At 37.2% G+C, this 25,426-nt stretch overlaps 1 protein-coding gene across 2 annotated transcripts in view; it reads right to left on the bottom strand.

Moving 5' to 3' along the window:
- Positions 1–25,426, bottom strand: part of PRTG (protogenin) — a 123,697-nt gene that overhangs the window by 58,249 nt on the left and 40,022 nt on the right. For both annotated transcript variants that reach the window (XM_074366166.1, XM_074366165.1), the window contains exons 3-9: positions 9,480–9,624; positions 8,359–8,492; positions 6,724–6,861; positions 6,177–6,335; positions 5,397–5,556; positions 4,351–4,598; positions 2,080–2,244 (exon numbers count right to left, since the gene is read on the bottom strand). In XM_074366166.1, the coding sequence (XP_074222267.1) occupies positions 2,080–2,244; positions 4,351–4,598; positions 5,397–5,556; positions 6,177–6,335; positions 6,724–6,861; positions 8,359–8,492; positions 9,480–9,624 (1,149 nt within the window). The remainder of the gene's footprint in view (positions 1–2,079; positions 2,245–4,350; positions 4,599–5,396; positions 5,557–6,176; positions 6,336–6,723; positions 6,862–8,358; positions 8,493–9,479; positions 9,625–25,426) is intronic.

Below are 25,426 nucleotides of genomic sequence, written 5' to 3' on the forward strand. Positions count from 1 at the left end.
AGGCCCTCGGCAATTCCCACGTCCTCTGCCTGGGACGCACATCCCCCAGCCCTCTGCCTAGCCAGCCCCTTCATTTTCGTTTCCTTCACATCTTCAAATGTCACCTACAACCTGAGGTGTGTCTGTCTAAAGTCTTTCTCCCTTTCCCTGCTTTTTCCCCCTTCTCCCCCACACTGATTACCATCTCACATAGTATTTAACTGACTATCATATTTGTTGTTCCTCTGCTTTTTTTCTCACTATAGAAAGTAACAAGGTCAGGAACAACTTTTTGTCTCTTTTGTTCACTACTAATTATTGAATAACACATAGCAGGTACTAAAATAATTGCCGAATTAATGAAATAGTATGTGGAAGAGGGAAGATGGGTTAATCAAGCACTTATGAGTCCTTTATGTGTATCAACTCATGAATTCTCAAAAAAACCCAATGAAGAAAGTACCATTATCATTTCTACTTTGTGGCTGAGGAAAATTGAGGTACAAGGAGGTCAAGTCACCTGCCCAAGGCCGCAGAGCTTGGAGGTGAAGAAGCAGACCTGGAGCCTGCATTCTCACCCCCTGTCCTCTACTACCTCTTATGGAATAGATAGTTCTTCTATCATAGGGTGATGTAGGGACTAAATGAGCTAGTTCAGGGAAGGTTTTTAGAGCTGGCAGTGGTAAACACTCCACAAGCGTCAGCTGTATCTGCTGTGCACACTAGGAGACCCACATATCTCAGCTTGAGAAGTACAGGCTTAGGAAATGCAGGCAGACTGGTGCAGAGAACTGAAAAGCAGTATCGGAAGTATGTATGTATGAACTAAAACTTCATTCAATAAAAAAGTTGCAGAATAAGGGAAGGTTTAAAGGACACAAACTTTGAGATCATAACTTAACTGGCACTGGCAAGCTTTAACAAGTAGCTTTCTATGCTTAGACACATTTTCTTCAAGAATAAAGAGGGGAATACACCCCATACACTAAATAAACCCAAAACAACAACAATAAACACCAACCTGTGTTTCACCTTAGATATGCATGTCAGAGGTTGTTAAATACAGTAAGATAACCAGAAAGGTCATGGTTCCCTCTAAAATAGGACAGACTCTTCAATGTAAACTGAATGTGGAATTCAGTATCCAGACCAGTGGTCATTCTTTCATTTGGTAAAACCCTGACTTTATAAACATTTATGCAAGTGGTATTAGAGAGACACAAGAGATCTGGGACCAAATGAACCGAAGAAAGAGATTTGGGAGTCATTTATATTAAAAAGTTTTGAAAGCTAAGGGTGGACCATTTCTTGAGGATGAGAAAGTGTTTGTAAACGGAGAATACTGTAATTAAGTATACGTTAAATCATTCCCTTTCCACACTGCGGAGTACAGACATGGGCCACAGAGAGCCCCTGAGCACAAAGTGAATGAAGAGTCAGAGGAGGAGACTCAGCTCTCCAGGACGACTTTAATGGATGGAATTTCCCACCATTATAAGAGTATATGGAGCCCTGTCTGCAAAAGAACTGCAACTCAATTCCCAACCTCTGGTCAGTTAACTCACTGAACAAGTAATACTTTCCTCCTTAAGCAGAGTAAGCATAATGTATTTAAAAATAAACTACCCACTTTTGGATTTTACGATTTTTTTTAACTGACAGGTACTAAATTTTATAAACTTCTAATTTCAGAAGTCCAAAGCCTCCGACATCCAATTATAATATACACTCAATATGTAACTCATTATATTTATTCATGCCTAGAGAATCTCACATTTTGTTCTGCTCAGTTAAAAAAAAAAAAAACCCTGCAATATATTCACAGTTCAAACTAGGAACCCTGAGGAAAATCAGTGACAATACAAGAATTTTGTTATTAAAATCTGTATTATGAATTACAAACCAAAGTGTTCTTTATCCTTATCATGCTATGGCCAAAAACTGAAAGATTTGAAATGGCAAATTAGCCTCTGGTTACCACATCTGTTATTTTTTTAACCAAAACCAGGGTACTTTCTCTAATTTAAAACATTTATTCTTTGAAACTGATAAAATATATTAATGTTCATACTTAAATGACCTAGACTCATGCTTTCTTACCATCCTCTAAAGTGTTCTGTGTCACATGGTCAGACATCTGGCTGGCTCCCATTGGCATATATGCCACTATGTAGAAAGTATAATTGCTGGCAGGTTCTAAGTCATCAATAATATAATGAGTTGTGTCATTTCCGATGACTACTTGGTACTCTTCATTATTTAAACCTAGATTAAAGAATCAGTGTTTTTAAATTATGAACATTCAAAAGAAAATTAACAAGACCATCACCATTTTCTCTCACTATAAAACACTGGTCCTTTGCTATCTTTAGTAACCCTTTAAAAAATGTGAATAAGAAGGTCTTTATTTTTCAAAAGTAACCACGTCTTGTTACAAACTACTAGTTTGAGTTTTTCCTGAATACATCAAACTGAAAACAATTATTCTTCTCTAAATTTCATTTAACATCTAGTCTAAACCCATAGCAGTGACAATGTACAGCACTGACACAACAGAGTTTAACACTACAGAATACTGTAGTTCATAACCGTGTAAATTTTACTTGCTGAAACTCATGGTTTCTTTTTTCTTTTAAACACAAATGGAGAGACAGTAGGGAATGTAATGGCTCTACTCTTTATAAAACCAAACCAAACCAAAAGTTGTCCTGCAAAAGATCTCATTTTGCCCTTATTCTATTAAATTTGACTGACACAAGTTGTTCTTTTATTTATATTGAAAGCAAAAGAACTAGGAGGCATAGAATGTGCTTCAAAATGTTTTGTTCCACAACGAGTTTTCTATTCCCCCCCAAAGAGGAAAAAAAACATTCTCAGCAATTCTTAATAAAATATGCATGGCAAGGTATAGAAGGGGATTTGTCTTTGTGGGGTTTAATTCCTACCGAGTAAACCTGTGAAGTGGAACAAGAGCCCTGGCAGCTAACTGTGCTTTGTGAACAATTCACGGTAAATGCACGTCAACTTAATCAGAACTCTCTAAGGAAGGAGCCCCTTCTCTCCACACTGGATTTATAAACAAAACAGAAGGCAAATTCCACTATTAAGTTTTCCCACATTTCTGAATTAACTTGATAGCATTTTAATTAGACAAGATTACAGGCATTTCACAACAGACTGGCTAATGGCTCGTTAATTAGGAACTGCACAGTACGATTTCTGACCTACTAAACAAGGTCCTTGAGTTCGAATTAAAAAGCCTTGTTCCGTCTTTGAATAGACCACTGGGCTGCATGTGGAGGCTCTAATGAAACAACCATAATAGCAAACAAGAGTGGTCTCCACCAAAACCAGCATTCCTTTTACCTTCCTAAATCACTCAAAAGGGAATTAACATACTCTAACATGCTCAGTTATCAGACTTTCATTCTTCTTGCTACCATGACCCCTGATTTAAATTCAAAATATTCCTTTTCAAAATACTGCTCCAAAGTACAAAAAACAAACAACAACAAACCACCTGTTTCTACAGACAGTTTTATTACATCACCATTCTTTGGGTGTTTGAGTTTGCTTTTAATATCTGCTGTATAAAAGGTAGAATGTTTGTGTATACAACTAACATCTGTAAACCTCTGCTAAGGTTTCTGTGAGAAATCAATAGCAAAATCTCTAAGACTTATAACTAGTTTTTCCTTTTCCTCTAAACTTTTTTTTCCCAAAAGAAAATATGAGGATAAAAAAGATTCCAGAAATGGAACTGAATAAAAATTTTAATACAGATTTGATTTTGACTTTTATATTATAAATGAGATACCAATTAAGAATGTCCTGGTCATGTAATAAATGAGGTATCAATTAAGAATGTCCTGCTCAATTTTTAGAGTTCTACAACATTTCAGAAAATATTCAAAATATGTAAAATCATACTGTGGAGAATCTGAAAGTGTTTACCCCCCCCCCCAATAGCATGCTATCGCAATTTTGGCTCACATTATTATTTTATCAAGCAGTTACACCATGGTTTCTATGTAACTGCATACTTTAACTGGCATATTAAGCCTTAAGTAAGGAATTTATACCTTGGCTGAAATGAAATTCCTAAGTACACCACTCTGTAACGTTCAGCAGGCAGAGATGGTACTTATTTCTAAACAGAAAAATCTTAATCTATACTTATGTACACAAAGTTAACAATACAAAATTAGCAAAAAATTGATACGGAAGTGATATGTTAATTCTTTTATTAAAAGAGGTAACTGCCATAGAACTTCAAAAATATTTTGTGGATTATGTAAGACATCCTTCATCCTGAAAACTACCCTTGGCAGTAAGCAGCACTTGCAAACAAACACTCCACAAATTGCTTACCTTCTGCTTTCATGTAGTGCACGGAATAAGCAATGACTTTGTCTGAATTATACAGTGGCCTCTCCCAAGCTAAAAGGATGGCTGAACTTGACATGGTTTCAGCATGCACATTATAGGGAGCGCTGGGTCTGTCTTCTGACATTACTACAGTCAGCCTGGCTCTAGATAAAACAGATCCCTGGCTGTTCTCAGCCATGCACTGATAAATAGCGTCATCTTCAGGAATAATCTGGTTAATTACCAATTTACTGAGGAAAGAAAAAAAAATTTCAGTGAAAATTCTAAGTATGACATAAAAATAAATCTGAACTATTGCTAAGTGCACTCCTAATTTTGAACGACAAAAGCTACTAAGAACAAAAAACTGTGTAATCAGCCCTACTAAAAAGCTATATGAATTGAAATTATTCTTATTTTCTGAGTCTATATAAGTAAATACTTGTGATATCCAAATTCTGTTCACTTTAGATGACAGCTTAATCTCTTTTTTTAAAATTCAGCTTTTATTAAGAAGGAATTTTAATCTGTAATAGCAACTAATTTCTATAATATTGCAATGTTACATAAGATTCAGGTGTTTAAAGTTTTGTTCAACATATGAGAATGGTAGAAGAAGATTCATACTTATACTAATAAAAACAAGTTCTTAAAATCATTAAGTTTGAACTGTCGAGGAATTCTCGGAGACTTAATTATTTCCTTCTAAGTTCCTCATTTTATAGAAGACAGAACTGAGACTCCAAAGGGTTAATATGCTTACTAATAATTTAGCTGGTGGCTTATCAGGACTAGAACCCAGGTCTGGGGGGACTGTCCTAACAGTCATTTCATTATAATCTACCACTTTCACAATCCATATATAAATACAAAAGGACTTTTGGCATGCTGCTGTTAATAGTCTCAAGTTAATTTCTTATTTATTTTACTTCAGTTTAAAAATACTCAGATAAGTTAGATATTTGATATTATAATTATAATCGTTTCACGTAAGAACTACTAAAGCCACTATATCTTATCTACAACATTAGCAAAATGACTTAGCCCACCTGTTGTACATCTTAATTCTACCATTTGAATGTATCCTCCTTCCGTTTTTCAACCATGACATTTTGGGTGAAGGGATTCCTTCTGCCTGACATACAAATCGAGCAGTGCCAGCTCGAGGCCTCGTTAAACTTTCTGGCCATTCAACAAATGAAGGAGGAGCTATTTTTAAAGAAAAAAGAAAAAAGAAAGTATTTTTGTGGTCCAAACAGGAATGATATAGAGTCGAGGAAGAATATAGCAAATGACACAAGTCCCATCCCTGAAAACATGTGATGTTCTGAGCCTCCTGTCCACACCCCCACATAGATCTCTCCAGACGCCTTTTCTCTGCATTGCTCAGTTAGATGCCCACTCCCTCCAGGCTTTCTCGATTGAGGCCATCTACACAGACACACTAAAAACATGTGTGCCATAATCCTACTTAACTAGGCCCAATATGCAGCCACTTGTGAATACATACAGATGATTGATCAAAATTTTAGATTTGTCCATGGGTATATGAATTTGTGGGTGGGTAAGAAGAAGATAAAAGGGAAACTTAAATAAAAAGGAACATCGTGTTATAAAAGCAAACAGAATGGTGACTTCAGAATGACTCTAGCTACAGTTTAACATAGGTATTTAATTTCCTCCTAAAACTCATCACTGGATTACAATATTTTGTATCAACCTTCGTATCAGTGCTACTAAATTCAAGAAAAGTGGGAGTTAGCTATGAGATAAAACAGCGAATGTGGAAGTATAAGATTTTCCTGATTGCAGAAAGAAAGAAAACATACCTAACACAGTTAAAGTTGCCATGGCAACTGTAAAGTTGCGTGTGCCTGGGGTGGTGGCCCGACAAACGTACACTCCAGCGTGTTGTAGCCTGACATCAGATATCATGAGGTTACCATTACCAAGCACCCGAGTGTTAAAGACATCAATGGACTTGTGATCTATTTCAAAGAGAAGGCTTCAGTTAAATCAGTGCAACATACAATCTAAATTTTTTTTCCTTTTTCAGTTTCATTATGTAGAATTGTTACAGTTTGCACATACACACCATATTGCATGTAAATACATACATACAGTACACTGCACATTTTCTTTAGTTTTCATATATGTACTAATTATTGTTTCTAAGAACAGATTAGATCTCATATGATCTAAAATTTTGTCAAAAGATCACTATCCAAACAATCACTATCATAAAAAGCATAAAATTCTCTACGCTAAAATCTTTCCTCTACACACTGAAATACCGAAAAGTTTGTATGTAAAATAAACATGTTATCAGTTTCACTGGTGTGAACAAAGTTGAAGGAAAATACTTCTAAGACTTACCAAGACGGCTCCAAGAAATGATCGGTTTGGGATTTCCCGTGGCCACACATTCTAAAACAACAGTCTGATGAAGAGATGCCGTTATGTTCTGTGGACCTGCTATAATGGCTGGTGTGTGGAAGGGCTTAGGCTCCTTCCCTTTGAGAGGGAAAAGGTAGAATATAAAAATAAATTATAAGATACAAATAAAACAAGTTAAAATACTTATGCTGAAGTTACTCACTTTTTAAAAACAACCTTATTGAGAGGTAACTCACCCATCTGAAGTGTACAATTCAGTGGATTTTAGTATTTTCAGAGTTGTAGAACTATTACCATAATTAATTTTAAAACATTTTCATTGCCCCAACAAGAAACTCCATTCCATCAGCAATCACTCCACAATCTTCTCTCCCCACAGCCTGACCACCACTCATCTACTTTCTGTCTCTGGATTTGCCTATTCCAAACATTTCAATAAAAAGGAACCAAGTATTATATGGTCTTTCGTGACTGGATTCTTTTCACTCAGCATAATGTTTCAAGGCTCATTTAAGTTGTAGCATGTACCAGTACTTCATTTTTTATTGAATAATAATAATAGAACAATATTTAATTAAATGAATAAGACACATTTATCCATTTATTGGTTGATGGACACTTAGGCCATTTCCACATCATCCACTTTTAACTGAAGTTCAGACAATGACTTAATGCTTTCACTAATCTTGTTAGGAATTTATGTGATACTGGGGAGAAGGGAAGAAGTCTTGACAATGTTTTTGTCTTTATCCTTCACACCAAGAAGCTAATAGATACCACCTAAAATTAAAACACGGCATTTAAAATTTAATTTCAGACTCAGTGCTTAAAATTTTTTTTTTCAATCTTAAAGGACCTTTTAGGAAGTAATATCTCTTGTGAAGAGCAAACATTCATGTGAAGTTCAACAATGTCTTTAGGCCAGGTTTTCTTCTACTACATTCAAGTAAATTGAATTATTTAAAGACAAAAACTATCATCTGTCTTAATTCCGTTTTAATAAAATGCATATTTCTTTCCTCATACTCATCTCTCTAGCTAATTTCCCTTCTAACTATACTCAAGTATGGCAAACTATATGAAATTATGTTCATTTAATGTTAACAATGATAATTCCTGGGTATGGAACTGGGGACATTTTAAAACATATCTTTGTATATTTTACATTGTTTAGTGTAAAAAATAATTTAGTTTTACTTCTATAGACATCACTGTTTATAAGAAGTAGGCATCATCTCCACAAATGGACATTGTAATTTTTCTTAGAACAACAAACAAAAAAATTCAAACTGTAAACAAGTATATCTTTATTGGCAAGAAGTGGCCACCTTCAGTGGAAACAGATGATTGTTATTTTTTTGTGTGTGTTTTTTTGCATTTTATATTTAAAAAACAAAAGTAAAGTATTTACAAAATAAAAATTCTTTCTTAAAGATGCTGACATTAACATATAAAACAAGTTAGTTTGAGAAAGTTGCTTAAACAGATAAAAATAGATTATAATAATTTAAATAAAATTGAAGTACTACTTTATGGCATACTTCCATAGCCAGAGAAGGAAAATTAACAGCTGGGCATCCATACTTTGATGTAAACCCCACTTCTGTGCAGTACCTGGAATCACTGTGAGAGAGGCCTCCATGCTTTTACGTCTGTGGGCTACAGTAGCAGCAACACAACGGTAATTTCCAGCATCCTGCTGGTCAACATCATAGATCTGCAATACTCCTGTTGGTAGGGCAGTTATCCTGTTATGAGAAGGAAGATGATTAAACTTTGCAGAAGATTTTATATTTTATCTTAACATATATTCTATGATACGAATTAACATACTCAACTTTCTAAAAAGTGCCAGATGCAATACTTTAAAGATCTTCTAAAATATTAGTTTGACTGAATAGTTTTATTTGGGTTTTATTTACAACTCTCTAAAACACGATTATGCTGTATGTGGTTTGTGAAATCTATCAGTGTAATTTTCTACAGAGTCTCATTGACATTATAGCTTACATTTAACTAACTGGTGGTCTAGAGCTTAGTACGATTTTTTTCAAATTCCTGATTTCTTGCCTAGGTATTCTCCAAGATACATCTGAATACAAGTTTTGTTTTTAAAGCTTTTCCTTAAATAACTTTGTCTATCTTAGCGCTCTCTACCATTTCAGCAAATGATTTCTGTCAGCTTAGGAATATTGCTGCTCATTAGGACAGGAGTCAAACTTTTGAAGTTGCTGCCAAGTTCTTGACCTCTAAATTCTTATCACCTTCAGGGCACTAGGTGCATGCATGCACGTGAGCACGTGTGTGCGTGTGCATGTGTGTGTACTGTAGAGGGGGGCTGGAAAGCAGAAGGCCGAGATGGAAGTGGGCAACTACCACTGCATACATGGGAGACCCTTATACCAGCACTACTATTCCCAGCAGTAGAAGTGTAATTCAGTTTCCTAAATCCTTGGATAGCAATCCAGGTACTCCGGTGGTCCCAAGGTTGGAAAAGATGTTTGAGGAAAGGAACAGAGTATTTGAATTCTGATCTGAACCAAAAAAACAGGAACTATGTCCCATGTACCCGAGACCCATAATCTAATTCTTTGCCTAACTTTGAAATGTCTTTAAGAAACTGGTTACTGCTACCAACAGTGAAAATGAGCTCTCCAACGGTCTTTCCCTCCTGTATAGCTTTATGAAGTCCTTGCTACTCCTGTGTCATCTTTAAAGACATAAGCTGCATTTACCTGTCCATAGTTACAGGTAGAATTGTCCGATTTAATTCCCATGTTATGACTGCAGCAGGGTTTGATGAAATCTTGCATGCAAATCTAGCAACTCCACCTTCTTGGACCTCAATAGAAATTGGCTGAACTTCAAATGCAGAAATAGCTATAAGATAAAGTTTGTTAAATTCAGAATATGTACAAGTACTATTATACTATACTTAGAAATAACATTATTCTAGATATTATTTGTCAAATTTGAACTCCTGCCCAGACATAAGGCCAACTTAACAAGCACAGAGAAATTAAGGAATAATTTTATAAAAACCACTGGGCAGTTGCCCAGCTAAATGAGTTTGGTCTTTTCCAAAATGAAATTATAAAAAGCTTCTCAAGCAACAGGATTGTGTTCACAGGACTGTGAGGAAACAACCAGGATTAACTACTGCAGAGTAAGTCAGATTAAGGGTTCATGGAAAAGTGGAAGGAGAGTAGAGATAAAACAGATTTGTACCATGGTACAAACTAAGGCATCACTGAAAAGTTTCGAGCAAGGGAGTATCATGATAGTAACAGTGCCTGGGAAAAATTACTCAGGTGCTGTCACACAGGATGGATCGAAAAAAGTAGTGTCTCAAGTCAAAAGGTCAACAGACTATTTAAATAGAAATGACACAACTGAGTGGTGGCAGTGAGAATGGAGAGGTTCTACAGATATCTTAATGAAAACAGAGACTTGATTCTTACTGGACACAGATATCTCACTCCATGTTTGGAATCAAATGAAGTTGGTATTGATGAAGCAGAAAGAGAAATAAAGAGGAAAGACACCTGTCTGATGAATAAAAGGTACACAGATTTGAGACTATTTTTAGACCTCCGTATTTCTAAAGTAGAGATAAATCTTGAAGTGTTGATATTTTCAAGAGAGAACTCTTCTTTACCATTCTAGGCAAGCCTCCAGCAACTGGTCATCAGCATCCTTGGTTTCACACTTTGACGGAGTCCAAACTCCAGGTAATATTATGGCTTGCCTCCCCTCCGCTAAGTCTTTCAGGGTATAAAGAAAGGGCCCCAGTGATTGTTCAAAAAATATATTTGGCTTTACAATTTATCGATAAAGTGAGAAGTTGTAAGAAAAATAGAAGGAGTAAGGGCTAGATGACTTATGCCTCATTAGACTGGGAAGGGAAAAAGGTCACAGACTAAAAAATTCTGCCTTGGGCTTGACTTCATTACTTTGTAAATGGATCATGGGCCTTCTGAGGTATAGAATAAAGCCAGTGAAAAATGGTGAAAATATTCTTAGGGGTATCCGCTTCCAAAAAGGGTGGAGTGAGGGTAAACGATACTCTGTGTATGTAACAAAAAATTCCTGCTTCTTCAAGAACAGTGGTTTTCAAACTGCTGCTGTCAGTGAATCCACAAGGGTGAAAGCATTTATGGTATGATATCCAGTCTCTGCCTTTTTCACTCTCGTTTCTCTTGAGTACATAGTGGGTAACAAAGCAATAGACACTGCAGACGCAGATACTTGTGAGAAACCAGCTGCCTTCTGTCAGGCTAACTAGAGATTCACACAAATGGAAAACAATGTCACTCCTCTCACTAAAGTTTTTTGGAAAATAGTTATTTTTCATCAAATGTGTTATGTTAATATGCAACTGATTAATGTTCTCATTCAAAATTAATTAATGACTACTTTAAAAAACTTCTCAGTTCTAATTTCTAAGAATAAGTATTAACAGATACAACCTGCATAAAGTGACGCTCTTTGGGGTCCTCAGTATGTTTCAGAGTGTGAAGAGTAAGAATAAAATGTTTTAAGAATCATTGAATTCTAAAAATCAACATAATTTTTCTCTTTAATTGCTTCCGTAATCACTTTCTAGGATGTTAATCTACTTACACACATTTGCATTCTTTATCAGACCTCAGGCCCACTCACTGAAGCATCAGGAAACAGATGGTTAGGTTCATCTTCAAAATAACAAGTTCACACTCAGAACAGCCCGGTTTCTCAATGACAACGAAAGCTTATCTTTCACTAATTAACAAAACTTTTCTCAAATACATTCATATTCTGGGTGAATTAAGACCTAAGTTTCAAAAAGTTTAATGCCTGCTTTATTAAGTATTAACTGCTTTTATTGATCCCACATTTACCATGTGTGAGGGGGTGACTTTTAGCCCCAGTTGTCATTGATAATCCTGTCTATATTCAATTTACAGACTTTAAAGTGATCATTTTTATCTTATTCTTTCCCAGCATTTACCTCTCCAGACTGAAATATCTAATAGTTTAACTTCTCTTCATAAAGCAGTAGTTCCCCCAACCCTACCTATTTGAACATTTTCTTCTTACCCCACAATGAGTCAAGCACCTAATTCAGTACGTTTTATCTCACACACATATACAAGATAAATCTCTCACTATGTATATCTATGTACATCAATATATAGCTCATCTCTGACTTCTCTCCATCCCTAATAGTACTCTTTGAGTCAGGCCCTTATCACCTACTGCCTGGAAGTCTTGCAGGAGTATCTTAGGTGATATTTTTCCTGCCAACGGCTTAACCTTCGAGAGTGATGGTCATAAAATACAAATCTGATTTGTGTTGCTGATGAATTATTTAGTCCCTGCAAAGCTCTGTCACCTTGTAGTCAACCACCTAAAATTATGTTCCATGAACCCTGAACTGCTTATAATTCTTTGAATACACTATACTTTATACCTCTGAGCATTATGTGAGCATTTCCTTCTCTTTCAAATATCCTAGGTCTCTTTGTCCACCCATGAAATCCTGTTGTCACTGAAAGCCTCGTTCTCCCATCTCATCCCTTGGGAGGTTGTTCCTGACCTTTGTCTCTACAACTTCTGTACACTGAAGACTTTTATTGCCACTTTTATCCCACAGTATTATTTATAATCGCTTATTCACAAGTCTTCCTCCCATTCTACACACTGAGCTCAACGAGGGTGAGTAGTGGGTCATACTCTCTGCAGGATCCCTTAAGTCAGTGAATGGCACAGACTCGGCACTAAAGCAATATTTGCTAAATTAAACTGAAATTTAAAAAATGTTTTCTAATTCTATTAGGTCTTTAAACAGAGTAACTAGAAATGTGGGGAGTCTCCCTGGTACAAATGCCAAGGCTTGGGATGAGAAGAAAATAATGCTTTTTATTATTTCGTTTGCTGATTCTAAACAATCCCTGATATTTTGGTGGTGTTATTTTTAGAGACAAAAATCTGTCCCTCCTTTCTTAACGGATTTTTATAAAGATTAAGTAAGCCAATATAGTGAGGGCTCTTTATATATTTATTGTAAAACTTTTTATCAGTGTTGTGATTATGAAGAAAAATAATCACTCTGTTGCCTTGAGTAATTTCCCTCCAACCACTTAGGCCCTTGAGAGTCATTTTTTACTCTGAATCTCATCTAACCAATCAAACAATAATGATGCCTCTGAACGACTCCCTTTTCCTTCAGCAGTTCCCTCCTTCTTTCCCAGATGCGTTAAGTCTATGAAACCCCTTAGCTTTTTTATTATAAAAACTAAACTAACTTTGCACTTTAGGTCAAATGGGCTAGAACTGGCGTCACGAAAGTCTGAGAACTAAAAGATAAACAGATGTATCCTGTAACACAGCAAGGGCATTTGTTTATTTTTTATACTGTGTGTGGGGGAAGCAGCTTTACTGAAGTATAATTCACAGTGCATGTAATTTACATTCCACAGAATTCACCCATTCAGAGTATATAATGCAATGGGTGTATTCACAGAGTTTGTGACCATCTCGATCATCAATTTTAGAATATTTTCATCACTTCAGAAAGAAATCCCATATCCTTCAGTTATTACTTCCTAATCTTCCCATCCCTTCCCTACTCCGGCTTTACTGAGATATAACCAACATATGACATTGTGTTAAGTTTAAGGTGCACAACAATGTGTACATCTGAGGTCTGATACACGCATATACTGGGGAACGACTACCCCAATAAGGCTGGTTAACACAGCCATGAAGCATGAGTATTTCTTGATCCCACTCTGTTATTCATTAAGTTATGAAGCAAGTACCATAAAAAGATTTTTTTTTTAATCCTTTATACTTAACATGTGTAACTTTTTGGTTCCTTTTGAAAATTCAGCTGGCTGGCAAAATGAAGATTCTCCCCAGAGAAGACCAGGCCAGACCCTCCCTGGGACCCTGGTCAGCACCTCTGAGACTGAAGAGCAAGAGGCATGCATGACTCAGTAATAAACGCAAGTTCCCTCCTCCGGTTTTAACTCCTCCATCTGGGTGCCAACCCCATCCTCCACCCCTGCCTCTGGGAACCTGATGTATCTATGTTTCTTACATCTCTCTCCTTTCTGCATATTTAAACTCTTCTTCTCCTGACTCCTTCCCTCAGCTTATACACGTGTCTAAGTCTTCCCCAACCTCAAAACACAAAAAGACAAACCTCCAGGCCTCTCTTTACAGCACGTACCCCTTGAGCAGCTATCCACTGTCTCTCTTCTCCGTGGCATCAAAACTTCTCTAAAGAGCGGTCTACTCTAGCCACCTCCCCTTCTCCCTCTCTGACTTCATGCCTCAAGCATCTAACCTGCCTTCTTCCCCTATGATTTTGTTGGAACAGTGTCTAGGACACTGCTCACTCCTCCCAGTTCTCTGACTCCATCCTGTTCCCTACCAGGGGCTCTCCCTCTTCCTTCTGCTCCCCCTTCCAGAGACTCTCTGTTCTTTTCTCTCTCCACATTCTCCTTGGGTGACTTCATCCACTTTCAGTTTCCTACTACATCCATCTGCTGCTGCCGAGTCCCAAACTACATCTCCAGCTTAGATCACCAAGCCCAGAGCTTCACACCCATGGCTCTATGCCTACCAGACACCATCACCTGGAATCCACAAAACGTACCTCAAACTCATCGTGCCCAAAATGAAATCATCTTCCTTCCTCCCAGCCTGTCACACCGCTGTGCAGCTACTCACCTGAGCTAGACACTACTGACTCCTTCCGCACGCTCTTCAATCAATCCCCTGGTCCCACTGATTTTAACTCCTAGACGTGTATTAAATCCATTCCCGTATTCCTGTCCCGACACCTCTCACTCGAATCACCGTAACAGTCTTTGTATGGTCTTCCTGCTGTCACCTTCCCTCTCCCCACTCAAAAAACATCCTCCCAACATACAACAGTGTTAGATGCGGGCTGCACGTGACTCACAAGTGGCTTCCAACTATTATTTCAAAGGCTTCTATAACTCAACCCATTACTGCAAAAACCACCATGGACAATATTTTACAAAAAAATGTGATTCAATTTTAAATGCTGCCCAAAAGCACTGTGTCTTATCAACCTTCCTTCTAAATCTTTAAACTGTTTAGCCTAATTATTAGAAATACATGTATGTATCTTTGCTACATTAAAGGAACTGATATCTTTATACCAATTATATATTTTTTATTCTTTTTGACTGTGTACATTCTCAATAAATGCGATTTGGTGGCTAGCTTTTACACCCCCCCCCCAATAAAAAGAGTAGTTTAGCATCAATTACTACCAAACTATTTATATGGTAAGCGTGCAATTGTATAGTCAATGTACAGCAGTTATATAAAAACCTGAATATTTCTGCTAATAAAGATATACATTATAACTATGACACAAAGGAGTTAATCACCATGAATCACACATTAATATCAACCTCATTATCTTTTATAATCATACCGTTAATTTAATTTGTAGTTAACCCATGCTGACAGCCTTTGAATCATGCAATTACTCATAAAATAATGGGCCAGATTAACTGTCACCTCAGTCCAGAAAAAGGTTTTAATCAGACTTATGGAACACTTTTAGACTAAAGTAATCTCTTCTAAATTCATTCATTTATTCAACAATTGTTTATTCAGTGCTTAGTATGTTCAAGGTGCCAAGAATCCAGTGATGAACAAAACTAACAGAGGCTTTGTCCCCAGGGGTCTTTGTCCAGCAATGCAGAAAGGCATTCACCTAAATTACTATGCAAGTATACAGTAATTTTAAATCGTGAGAAACGCTATAAGGAAAATTATGGAGTATTATTAAAGCATGTAACAGTTATAATATTGACAGAAATAACAATAGCTTACCATGTATTTTATTGCAAGGAGGCACATTAAGTACATCACATATTCTAGTTTATTTAATCCTCACAACCATTATCACCCTAATTCTCAGTTCAAGAAACTGAGACACAGGGAGATTAGCAACTTGCTCAAGTTCTGCAGCCAGCAAGTGGTGAGGGTGGGATCTGAATCCAGGCAATCTCCAGAGATCCTACATGAATTCTCTCATGAGTGAAAGCATGAGATACCCAGACTTTCTGTGGAAGGTAAAAATTACTGGTTCTACTTCCACACAGTTCTGCTGCTCAGGCAGAAGTTAATATGCATTGGTTTTCTAGCTGGGTAAGAGTATGTGTTAAATTCCTAAATTTCCAAGACAGAAGAGCATCTTTAAACTCTGGTATACTAGGATTTTGAAGCTATGGCTCAACTCAAGTGGGAGTATTTCCATTTCTAGGAACCTGTTAAAGATAGGTATGCAAGTAAACTGAATCATACTACCCCAGTCTACAATTTATTTACAAAGCAAGTAGCTTTTAAAATCTATTTAAAAAACTAGTTTACCTCATGGGAATATTAGCTATTCCTTTATTATTATTCTCCTAGTTCTAAGCCCACATACATTTGATCATCAAAAAGCCAAACACCTAGAGAGAGAGAGCGTGTAGAGGTAGGGAGACCGGTTAAGAGGCTTTCAGAAAGTGGAGGAGAGACCAGCTGTGGGCTTGAATGATGGCAGAGACTACAGGAGTGGAAGGGAGGGCATATACAAGAAATGCTGTACATTGAACAACATGATTTGGCCATGAGGTGTTCAAGGGAAACAGAAGGAAAGACCCAAACTTTTCTGAAGGTTCCGGCCCATATGCCTGGAAGGTTGGGGGACACCTTCCGGTGCCTGAACGGAGAACACAGGAAGAGAGAGCAGATGGATTGATGAAGCACCGTTACAGGTTCTCATTTAACAAGAATGAGGAGAAACTGGACATGTTAAGGAGACTAGGAAATTATAAAATAAGGCCAGGGATTACTAGTATCAACAATATCAACAATTATCTATTCATCCTGATTTTTAAACAAATGGTTCAGATGTTAGGCTATTTTTTTTAAGCTTTAAAGAAAAATATCCATGAGTTTTTATAATAGCAGTCTATAAAAATAGCAATGTACAACATGTAAAATCAGCAGAGAAAAGGACTTCCTACTTCTGAGGCTCTGTTGGAATGAGATAAGAAGAAATAGTGTTTACTGTTTTTCCAATCTTAATTTATTTTCATTTCTTAATGACAGAGTTAAGGCATTAGAAAACTGAGGTAAAGGATATTAAGACTAAGATAAAATTTTCATCTTAAAGAAAGATGGTTTAAAGAAAATCAGGAATAAAACCCAGTACAATGCAGGGCACAATTCAGGTGCATACAGAGAGGTGGTACAGTGCAGAGCCCTGAGGGTAAGAGTGCAGACACTAAAATCTACGGATCTGGGTCAGAATCACAGCTCTGCATGCCTAAGCGGTGTGCCCTTGAGAAGTTACCCAATCTCAAGCCTCAGTATTCCCCAGTAAAATGGGGATAATAATACCTTATAAAAATAACATTAAATTATACATACATATACATATGTGCACACGCACACACATACACACACAGTACTATGAGCGTGTACTCAGGCACTGCTTGGCACCCAGCCAACTCCTAGCAGTGGCCCTAGAAGCAGTAACAGTTACAGGATGTCTTGCTAGGAATACACTGGTTTTGCTTTCAGAACAGTAACTTAAAGAAAGTCAAACAAGGGATGTTAGTGACCAGCACACAATAAACTTTAAAACCCTAACAAAGGCAGAGGTATTTTTTCCTAAGATTTAAAATTTTATTTTTTTCCTACTAAGCCAGACTATGTAGCTTTTACATAAAGGAATATAAAGTATAGAGGAACAAAAGTAATCTTCCCATTTTTAACGTGTATAGATAAATTATCTGAAGAGGATAAAACCCTCTGCCTCAATGATCAAATAATAGGGCCCAGATTACAAGATCTCTGGCTATAGAATTATGCATTTTGAACTTGTATTTTTTCCTACAAAAACACATAATCAAGGAAAAGCTAATGATATTTAAAAGTAAATTTTATATGCCTTTATGGTAAATGGACTGAAGAAAGAGTTTGCACAAATTTTCTACTATTGCTCCACTACCTGATAAAATCCCTCATCCTTAATTTTTATCTGCATTTTTAATACTTTGAGCTTCTCATTTTGGGGGTAACTATCATCTGTGTTCTATGGATGCTCGATTTTCTTCCCAATCGGTGCCTTCAATCTGAAAATTATGAGAAAAATAACATCTGGATAAAAAGCACTTTTAAATTTTAAAAAATTACATTAAAATTTTGTATCAAACTTAGAAACTTGAGAAGAGCATGCACAAATATGAAATACCTATGTCATGACAGTCTTAAACTTTGTTTTCCTATTTTAATTTTTTTAAGTGGGGCTTTAAGCTGAGCCAATGAATACATCCTTTACAATGAATGTTAGATTCTCCCCTAAAATTTTAGTTCACAGACCATTTTCGGCATTATCAAAACATTTTGCACTTATTTAAATGGCATAACACCTTGTGTTCTTATGCAAATCTCGCTTTCTCCTTGATGTGGACTTTGTTTCTGCCAGTTAGGTATGATTTTACAAGTCTACAGCCTCCTTGTGAAACCTGACCTCTTTCTTCCCTCCATAGTCAGTGCTAACATAAACCAAGAGCCCCACAAGAAGTCATTAAAGCAGTGCTGTTAAGAGGCCAGAGCTCTATAAAACAGGCAAGAAATAAGGTCTCAAGAAATATGCGCCGTCCTCAAAAACAACCCTGCAAACACAATAAATGTAAGTGCCTATTTTATTTGTGACTTCCTCCTCTTCAGCTGTCTACTTAATCATTTGCTTCTATGATTTACAGTCAGAAAAAAAAAGGATCAAAAATGCTAAGAGGAAAATGTTCTCCAAACTTTAATTTTATCAGAAAGCAACACATTGATGTTTCTGCTTTGGAAATGTATGACTACAACATTAAGCTAGTGTGCCATTCACACTTCTTAGAAGTTGCAAAGAGTGAAATATTTCCTACATGTTGATTTTAAAACCAACTAAAAATTATGGATACACAGTTTGAAATGACAAGTCATCCAATAATTTAAAATAAGTTGGTAGACTATTTCCTAACATAAGAAAATAAAATTTTCTTTTGTAAATTGCTTTAAAATATTCTCCCCCTAAACAGGAAATACTTCAGTTGGTGAGAACCTGAATGCAGGGTTTACACCGGTGGTCCTAATGCTGTGGATCAGCCAGGGGGTCTGGAGGCCTCAGCTGGTCGAGGACTGCACCAGTTGCTACTGCCCATCCCTCCTTGGGGAGTCCTAAATGGCAGGGGTTCATGGCCAGTAGTCACGTTCCAACACCTCTGTGCTGTTTCCATGGCTCTAAGTCACTCATCAGTAGCTCTGGGGAAATCTGTAAGTAGCTCACCAAGAAAGCAGGGAGATTCCTATCTCAGGCTCTCAAAGGTCCACACTTTCAGAGTCTGTTACGGAGTTTTATGCATAGTAGTTTAAAGTTTATTTCTGTTAACACTGGTCTTTCAAATCATGCATTTGTGCACTCCAGGATTTACTAATCAAAACATAGTTATAACTTCTTACTTCATCAAGTCCGATTCACTCTGGGTCTTCAGACTTGCGAAGACTGACCTGCAACTGAACAGGAAGCAAACCAAGAGACCTGATCCAGCATTTAATCAAAGCATCACAATAAATGATGCTTTACCTACCGAGGTAAAAACCAATGAATGTACAAGTTCCAAACAGAAGCTGAAAATGTATTATAGCCTTAAGATGAGGCAAGAAGCTATCTGAAATTTTTAAAAGTTATTTTACAGAAAAAATTCACCTGTTTAATAAAAGTAATATAACGCAATCACTACATTTTAGGGGTCAGCCTCTTTTTAAAAAATCTGTACTGAGTCTGCAACAGCTACTGTTATCAGTGGTTTATAAACTGACTTCTAGTGAATTTAGGATCCTGCTTGCATCTGTGGCAATTCTGACAACCAGGTGCTAAGAGGTATTATACACTTGCTTTTCAAAGGAAATACTTGGATCAAAGTATGTGTCCAAATAAACAGAAAGGCTAGAAAGTCTGTAACAAAGCTGAGAACCAGAGACTTTCAGAAACAGATCCTACATGCAAATTTCCCACAGACTATTTTATTTTCCAGTCTATTCCTACTGTAACTATATTAAAAGACACCTTTAATTACACCTGAGAATTCGTTGCCTCTTTGACAGTTTATCAACCCTGTCCCGCCAAACACCAGGCCTGGCCCTCCCAACATTCAACTTCTCAGTCTGGAGGAAGTGACACCAAGCTCTTCAAGTCCCCTCCTGTCAGCTGGACCACTCACTGATGTTCAACAATTCTTCTCTTAATCTCTTTTTAATAGCTGGTTTCAGGAATTCTCTAACTTTCCAATTTATTCAAGTTCCCAGCCACTTTTACCCTAAATTGCAAATTACCCGACTTTAGAGACAATGTCTTACTTGTCAGTATGTTGCTAGAACAGTGACCTGTATTCAACTCAATAAAGTTTTCTTGAGTAAACTCAGCAGACCATATCTCTATCTACGTCCTATCTGCAACAGAAATCCCTGCCTCTTACCTCCCTGAAAAGATTAACAGAATTTTAGCTGTTACCATCCCTACTGTATAACTCTGAGCAACTACTTACTCTTCCTGAACGTACTTTGTTACATAAAATAGGATTCTTAGAAGGGTTTTTATGGATTCATAAGGTAATGAGTGTGAAGTGTTTAATATAGTGCCTGTAACATTTAAAGCACTAAAGGATCTTTGCTATTTCTATTATTTTATTAAACATAAATTTGCTTCCTTACCACCTAAACATGTCTCCCTTTTCACTGAGCTTCTCTTCCCTCACTCCTGGTTCTGAGGAGTAAGCAACCATCCAACTTGTGCCAACGCCAGCCCTCTGCTGCACACTTAATTCCTCCCTGATTACCTTCTCTGAGCCCCATTCCACTTATTCTTCCCGTTCTCCTGTGTCACTCCCTCATGACCGCTTTCTTCCTCTCTGCCTAGAAACATATGCATAGCTTCTCTTTCCTGAAAAGCAGTGTAGATCTCAGGCTAAGGTAACATTCAGCCCACTTCTTTCCTGTTACTGTCGGTCTCCTGGAATGACTCCATCCACATAATTCTTCACTTCTGCTGGGGCAGGGTGGCAGGAAGGCTATGGACAGGAGGGAGAGAGAAGAGCCACAGGTATGTTTATATACACGACTCAAGAGCCTTAGGGAACAAATTCTCTTAAGAGAAGAAGCAGTGCTTATGAGTTTGGTTCAAAAACAACTGACCAGTTTAGGCGGGGGATTGTGTCAGAATTCATGGCTGCCTGACTCTCATACTAGGCAAGCCATCAGAACTCATGAATCACCCTTCTACAAAGGAGGAGGGCTGCTGGGCTGCTGATTGAAACTTTTGCAAGTTTTATCAAGACTACTTCCAGTAGGAGAAACGGGGCAGGGAACGTAGGTAACCCCCCTCTTGGGGCTACTGTAGGACAAGCTGGAATGGGGCACAGATAGTACAGTTCAGCCACTGGAACTGACCAGAAAACACCTGGAGAAAGAACCACAGCCCTCACCTGAGGGGATGCTCAATTAACGAAGAAAAAAAAGAGGCTGCTGACTCCCCCAGGACCCTGAGTACGGGAACTGGACTAAACTGCAACTGACTGAAAGTCCACCTCTGCCCCAGACCCTTTTTCACTGTCACCACCCCAGATCTTGCTCTCCCCGGCGTTTACTCGTGCTGGGATGCCTGGTGGGCGCCTGCAGAGATCCGGGTGTATCTGTACGTATTTGATACTTGACAACCAATTTTTAACTTAGAGAAAAAGTTATAATCATTGACTATGTTGTCCAGAGACTAACAGGCCCCTCACTCTCAAGACTTCTTCCCTCTCTTCATTCTCCATCCTCCTCTCTCTCGCTCTCTTCCTACACTTCCTTATTCCTTTGTCTCTGGCAGACTTTTTGGGAAAACAATGGTGGCTTGAACTGGAGGATTCACTGGGGATGGAGATACCCCAGTAGAATCAAGAGACATGGGGAGGCGGAATCAGTATGACCAGAACTTAGTGGCAAGAGTACCAAGAGTGCAGGACAACAAACAGTCTTATATATTGCTGTTGGCGGTATAATATCAAAACAGATTAATGTATAACAGCCAAAAAAATGCCGAAGGAAGCTATTAAACCTTCAATTAATGGAATTTACACAGCCCTTAAAATGGCTACATCATTACACAGAAAAAGCTTGTGATATGCTAAGTGAAAAAAAAATTAGATGCAAAATTGTATTGACAACTTTCTTCTCATGATAGCTCACTAACCTAGTAAGTCCCACTCTTACAACTTCTTTTATTCTTAATAAAACATGAACAGGCCAATCAAAACTCTTTTCTGCAGGCATCTAAGAACTAGCACCTGACACCAAAGCAAGGTTTTAAAAATTGGTCCTGGCCAATGTTGATGTGGAAAGGACTAAAGTATTAAGATGTGAGTCTATATGACTACGAAAAAAGCAAAAATTTAAGCAAAGACATTTTCATTCTTTGGAAAACTTAAGATAAGTTCAATTAGAATTTTAAAAAAGTTTTCAGTTACACAAACAATAATTGTTTTAGGAGAGATGCAAGAAGGTAGGGAATTTTGTTGGTTGATTGAATAAATAAACAAATACGTAGATAGCTACCGTAAGTGGGGACAAACATTTGTTAGTAATAAAAATCAATGTTAAAAACTGCTGCTTGCTGTTCACCTTAAAGAATATGGTAAAAGGTTTCCAAAATCAGGTGGAAGCCTGAATGACCCTCATGGTCTCAAAGGTCCCTTCATGGTACTGTTATTCTAGTGGCACATGTTATATTCTTGGTTGCTACATCACTGACACAGAGGTAGCTGTGGTTCAAAGAGAGATTCCAGAGTCAGGAGACCTAAGTTCTTCTTGGCTCCCTCACTCACAGCCTTTCACATGTAAGCTTGGATAGGTCATAATCTCCCCTGAAGTAGTGCCATCTGCCTCACATGCTCTTTTCAGGAGGGAAGAAGATAACAGGGGTGAGAGTTTTATAAGCCCCACACTGGGGTTCCTAAGCTGGGGCACAAATGGCCCTTAGCTTCAGTACAGGAAGCAGAGCAAAATGGGAAACAAGACTGAACTATCGTCAGAGACCTGTATTCTTTCCAAGCTCTGTCACAAATGAACTGTATGATCTGTCAAAAGTCAGCTCTCTCTGGCCCTCAGTGTCCTCATACACAAAATGACAGAGCTCTTCTCAGCAAGTACTGCCATTTCTCCTAGTTTTGAAGAATCTTGCCAGAATCACAGTCCAGTGTACCCTGATCCTTCTTCTTACTTGACATCATAAAATTCAGGAGGCCAACAAAGATTACCAGTCTAGCTACAACCACTATAGCCATAAAAAAATGACACAACATGGATGATCTCAACTCTCAATGACATGCTCCAAACTATAAGTAATTTTTAATGGCAAACTTACTCAGGCTGAGAGTTCATTTTTAAATCGAGGGCTCTTTTTGGTAAATTTCTCCTACTTTTCCCCTCTTCTGCTACCCCTTCCAATGCATACACTCAGCAAAAGCACAAGTGTCATTAACTTGCCATCTGTCTCCTCAAATATTCAAGGAGCTCCAGGGCCAGGAATTAGCAGCAATTTAAATGGACCTGAGAGTCATAGTGCTTTATACACAATGGTCCATCAATGAATGTCCACCAAAATGAAATTAACTTACACTTAGTGTTTTTTTTTAACTCACAATTAGTTATGATGTGAATGTGCTTAGTGCAAAACTAGGAAGAGACTACAAGTAACTTAAAATCAGTCCGAATCTTCCTATGTACTAAATATTTTCTGCATGATTATTATTTTGTAAGAGCTCTAGCATACAAGGAGGCAATGACATTTATGTCTGTGCATAAAACGTGTATCACAAAGCACAAGAAGGCACTGAAATCTAGAGATCAGTTGAGCCATTAGAAGCCATGCCTGTGGAAAAGCATGAGGGCAGTTATATTCTCCTTGGTCTAAAGGGCCTCGAACAGTCTTGAGCAAGGAATCCTCAACCCAGAAAGGAGCCAGAATATACTAAGTAGTTAACAGATGTAAAGAACACTGGGCACAAGATATATGGGGAAAAGTGGTAGAAGACTAAAGACAGGCAATTTGGCCCAGGCCAAGCCTGTCCTTATATGCAGAGTAAAAAGCTACATCCATTATAAAATGTTAATGGAAAGGCAAAGGAACTAGCCAAAACAATTCTGAAAAAGAACAAAATTGGAAGACTGACACTGCCTGATAAAGACATATGATAATTTCAAGAATTATGATAAAACTCCAGTATTCAAGGAAGTATTACTGGCAAAAGGACACAAAGATTAGTGAACAGAAGAGTACAGAAATAAATCAATATAAGTATGTCAATTGATTTTTACAAAGTTGAATAAGTAATTCAAAAGAGATAGTCTTTTCAACCAACAGTGCTTGAATAACCAAACATCCATACACAAAAAATTAATCTTGACCTATACCTTACATAAAAGTAACTCAAATTGGTCATAGAACTAAATGTGAAACACAAAACTATAAAACCTTTAGAAGAAAATATAGAAAAATCTTTGTGACCCTGGTTAGGTGAAGAGTTCTTAGGTATGACATCAAAAACAATCCATAAAGGAAAAAAAACTGATCAATGGGACTTCCATCAAAACAAAAAAAAACTTCTGTTATTGGAAAAAAACTGTTAAGAGAATGAAAAATAAGCCATAAACTGGGAGAAAATTTGCAAATCACCTTATCTGATGAAGGATTTGTATCCATAATATATAAAGAACTTTCAAAATCAATAATTAGGAAACAATCAACAAAAAAATCGCCAAAAGATCTGAATAGATACTTTACCAAACAAGATATATGGATGGCAATGAAACATATATAAAGATGATCAACTTCATTAGTCATAGTTATAGAGGAATACAAATTAAAACCACAATGAGATACCAACTGCACACCTATTAAAATAGCTCAAAGGAAAAACACTAACAATATCAAGTGCTGATAAGGATGCAGACTACCCGAAACTCTCTCCTATGTTACTGACAGGAATGCAAATTGGTATGGTCACTCTGGAAAATAACTTGGCAGTTTCTTATAAAATTAAAAACACACTTACTGCACTCTCACTTTAAATATTTACTCAATAGAAATGAAAATTTATGTTCACACAAAAACCTGTACAGGAAAAATTTTCAAAGTTTTATTCATAATTGCCCCAAATTGTCAACAATTTAAATGTCCTTCAACTTCAACTGGCGAATGGATAAACTGAAGTAAATCTATACTATGGAATACTACCGAGCAACAAAAAGGAAAGAACTATTGATACACTCAACAGCACAGATAAATCTCAAATGCATTATTCTAAGTGGAAGAAGCAATACCCAAAAGGCTACCTAATGTATAATTCCATCTATATGACATACTGGGAAATAGTGGTTTCTAAGAATTAGGGGAGGAAAAGGGTATGACTACATGGGCAGGTAGCAGGAGAGAACGTTTTGTGATGATGAAAGTAATCTGTATCCTGATTGTGGTGAAGGCTACACAACTGTGCATATGTTAAAACTTAACAGAACTGTACAGCCAAGTAAGTTTCACTGTATGTAAATTAAAAAATAAATTTCAAAAAAGGCT

Source organism: Camelus bactrianus, chromosome 6, assembly GCF_048773025.1.
Source record: "Camelus bactrianus isolate YW-2024 breed Bactrian camel chromosome 6, ASM4877302v1, whole genome shotgun sequence".
Classification (NCBI taxonomy): domain Eukaryota; kingdom Metazoa; phylum Chordata; class Mammalia; order Artiodactyla; family Camelidae; genus Camelus; species Camelus bactrianus.